General features: G+C 49.9%; 1 protein-coding gene across 1 annotated transcript; it reads left to right on the forward strand.

Moving 5' to 3' along the window:
- Positions 1-2,277: 2,277 nt before the first annotated feature.
- On the forward strand, positions 2,278-3,267 carry NPBWR1 (neuropeptides B and W receptor 1). Its single transcript, XM_054595139.1, has one exon. It carries the CDS (start codon positions 2,278-2,280, stop codon positions 3,265-3,267), a length of 990 nt encoding a protein of 329 aa, XP_054451114.1.
- Positions 3,268-3,835: the final 568 nt, after the last annotated feature.

Below are 3,835 nucleotides of genomic sequence, written 5' to 3' on the forward strand. Positions count from 1 at the left end.
GGAGGGAGGGTGGGAGAGGGCAAGGGAAAGAGGTGGGGGGAAGGCAGAGACAAATGTATTTAAAAAGTAAATAAATTAATTAAAAAAATAAAATAAAAAAATAAAAAATTTAAATCATTTTTTTCAAGTATGCATTAAATAATTAGAAAAATATATTGGGTATTGTTTCAACTAAAGCCAATGAATTCTATGTTCTCTGTCCACAGTGTAGCTAAGTTAGAAATCTTAATTAAAAAACTAGAAAATTTCCAAATATATGAAAAGTAGGCAACTATATATACATGTATGTATATGCACACATATACACACATAATTGTGTATGGATATGTGTTTAAATTATATAACATATATAATTGTACTTTTTGTTTCATTTAAAATAATGTGGTGTTTTGTCACACATTTTTTTTCTCATGGACACAGCCTAAGACTTTTCTGTCATTTTCACACAAAGCATGAAACTGCAGGGAAGCCAGATTTAGGTAGCTCCTCGCTGAGAGATCTGAATGGGAGTGGGTAAAGAAAAGCGTTTGTATTTCCATCCCTAAAGGCTCCTTCTGTTGGCTATCTCCAGTCTCTCAGCAACCCAGGTCCTCTTATCTAAAAATGCACCACAAAGGATCAAAAATGCACTTTATTTGGGTATTTGCCTACTCTTATGGAAGTAAAATAGAGGAAAGCCGTATAGAATTTTGTGTTCTAATTTGCTTACTCATCCAAATGAAAGGTGGAGGAAGAAAGTAGGAAATGGAGTGAACTAGTATTTAGTTTACTTCCTTCAGTCCTCATTTGAGTTCCACCTCAGAGAGTAAGAACTCAAAGCCCCCTCAGAGAACGGTTGGAGCCCAGGTGGGGCTCTGCGCTGCCTCCCTGGGCAATATCGCTAAGACTGCAGGGTAGTTCTCTTTAGGGGGAGATTCAACACTGTGCTTGAACAACTTGCAACATTTTATGAAACGCCCCTAAAAGGCTATGAGAACCAGTTTGCCTTTTTTAATAAAGTCATTACTTTCACATGTTTTTAGAAAGCCTAAAGTATCTCAAATTGTCGACCATTATTTGTTACTAACAGTCTTGTAATTTTGTAAAGATATTTGAAAACAGGTAATTGGCATTTTAAAACTGCGTTTTCTTTTCTGTATAGCAATATAGTATTAATGTAATTTGAAATTTAACATTACATTAGCCTATTTGCGATTATGGCTTTTAAAAAACGGAATAGATCTGGCCGGGTAGCTCCGTTGGTTGGAGCGTCATCCTGATGCCCCCTGGTTTCCGATTGGATCCCCGTAAAGGCACATACAAGAATCAACCAATGAATGCAGGAATAAGTTGAACAACAAAACTGATCTCTCTCTCTCTCTCTCCCCCTCTCGCTTATCAATAAGTAAAATTTATTTTAAAAAAATAATGGAAGCATTAACTGCATTGTTCTTTTACAACACACTAACTTTGGTTTTCTTAAATTTAATTATCAGGAGAGCTTTTCATTAATTCAAATGTGATGAGGCCACACCACGGGAAAAAGAATTTCGTAATTTTTGAGTAATGCTCTTCCACTGCTGTTTCCCTGGGCTTGGGATGGTGGGGGCTGACGGGCGGGTCAGCGGAGCGCAGTTGCGGCTGCGCCATCCCCACCTAGGCTTCCAAGCGCATCCGCGGGACCCGCGGAGGCACTCGCTGGGAGGCTGACGCGCAGCGGGCGGGCTCCGCCGCCTCCCAGGCAGCCGGTGGCCTCCTCTCCTGACCGCTCCAGAAACTGCAGACCCCCAGCCAGGTGAGATCGAGGTTGTGGTTGAGCTTGCAGTTACGGAGAGAGCATGGGAGCTAGCGGACCGAACCTTGCTTGCCATTGCAGCATTCGCTGGGGTGACCCGGGTCTGCCAGGGGTGTCATAAAATTGGGGAGATGGTTTTGTATTTTTCCTATAAAAAGAAAGGATTCTTTTCGCTCTATCACTTCCTTTCATGTATTGAACTGGTTAGAACTAGATTTCAACAGGTGGCAGAGAGCGATCTCGGGGGGCAGGTTTGGGTCACGGCCTCCTGCCGCCTAGTCCTGTACCCTCTACCTAAAGTTACACATCGATGAGCCTAACCTGTGGGGTTTTTGTTTTTGTTTTTCTTTTTTCCCGGCTTTGCAGTACCCGAAATCCGCGGCGACAGTGGACTAAGAGGGCGGCCAGGAACGCGTCTCTCCGGAAGAGCCGGAGAAGGGGTTGGAGCCCCGCAGGGCAGCGGTGTTTAATACGGAATCGACCGCACCCCTCCCCTTGCCAAGATGCACAACGCGTCGTCCTCGGAGCGGGAGCCCTCCAACACCTCGTGCCCCGGCCTCGCGCTGGGCTGCCCCAACGCGTCGAGCCCGCCGCCGCTGCCGCCGCAGCCGCTGGCCGTGGCCGTACCAGTTGCCTACGCGGTGATCTGCGTGGTGGGGCTGACGGGCAACTCTGCGGTGCTGTACGTGCTGCTGCGGACGCCCCGCAAAAAGAATGTCACTAACCTTTTTATCCTCAACCTGGCCATTGCCGACGAGCTCTTCACGCTCGTGCTGCCCATTAATATTGCCGATTTTCTGCTGCGACAGTGGCCTTTCGGGGAGCTCATGTGCAAACTGATCGTGGCTATTGACCAGTACAACACCTTCTCTAGCCTCTATTTCCTTACGGTCATGAGCGCAGACCGCTATCTGGTGGTGCTGGCCACCGCGGAGTCGCGCCGGGTGGCGGGCCGCACCTACGGCGCCGCGCGCGCTGTAAGCCTGGCTGTGTGGGGGCTTGTGACGCTGGTGGTGCTGCCCTTCGCGATCTTCGCCCAGCTGGATGAGGAGCAGGGCCGGCGTCAGTGCGTGCTGGTCTTCCCCCAACCCGAGGCTTTCTGGTGGCGGGCGAGCCGCCTCTACACTCTCGTGCTCGGCTTCGCCATCCCGGTATCTACTATCTGTATCCTCTATATCACCCTGCTGTGCCGGCTTCGTGCCATACGCCTCGACAGTCATGCCAAGGCCCTGGACCGGGCTAAGAAACGGGTGACTCTTTTGGTGGTGGCGATCCTGGCTGTGTGCCTCTTCTGCTGGACGCCCTACCACCTGAGTACCGTAGTGGCGCTCACCACCGACCTCCCGCAGACGCCGCTTGTCATCGCGGTCTCCTACTTCATCACCAGCCTGAGCTACGCCAACAGCTGCCTCAACCCCTTCCTCTACGCCTTCCTGGACGACAGCTTCCGCAGGAGCCTCCGCCAGCTGCTGGGTTGCCGCACCACAGCTTGAATGCCCTCTGCGCCCCCATCTCGGCACAGACAGTCCTACGGCGCTCAGGGCGCTGTCCCTGACAGGCAATCTTTCACCCTTTCCCCCAGCCCCCAACTTGCTAGAGATCCAAATTCTGGAGATCGGTCTCAGACCTCGTACATCGGACGCACTGTGGTTGCGCCAGCAATTTTGAATTTGCAGGCCCTCCGGGTGATGCTGGAGCACACCCAGTGTGAGGACCATTGAAGTCGAGAGCGCACGTGATCGCTTTGTAATGCCAAAGGGCACCACAGAATTGCTGGGAACTTTTCTCTTTCCCCGACTCTTCCCTCCCCCTACCAAATTGTGCGTAACCCGGCGTGGGGGGTGTGGTGTGTGTGTGTGTGTGTGTGTGTGTGTGTGTGTGTGTGTGCAGAAGGCGTGGGGTGGAGGAGGCTGGAGCTTGGCTGTGACTCTTTATATTAGTGGTAAAACTACTAATAATCCCCCTTCCTGATCCAGCTCCTTCTTTCTTTGCCTTTACCCTTACTTACCCCTACTGTCACCTGAAAATAGTCCAGAGCTCAATCTCTGGGGACTTGCTGAC

The sequence above is a fragment of the Pteronotus mesoamericanus genome, unplaced genomic scaffold (genome assembly GCF_021234165.1).
Source record: "Pteronotus mesoamericanus isolate MK-2021 breed Mesoamerican mustached bat unplaced genomic scaffold, CSHL_Meso_final scaffold_54, whole genome shotgun sequence".
NCBI classification, from domain to species: Eukaryota; Metazoa; Chordata; class Mammalia; order Chiroptera; family Mormoopidae; genus Pteronotus; species Pteronotus mesoamericanus.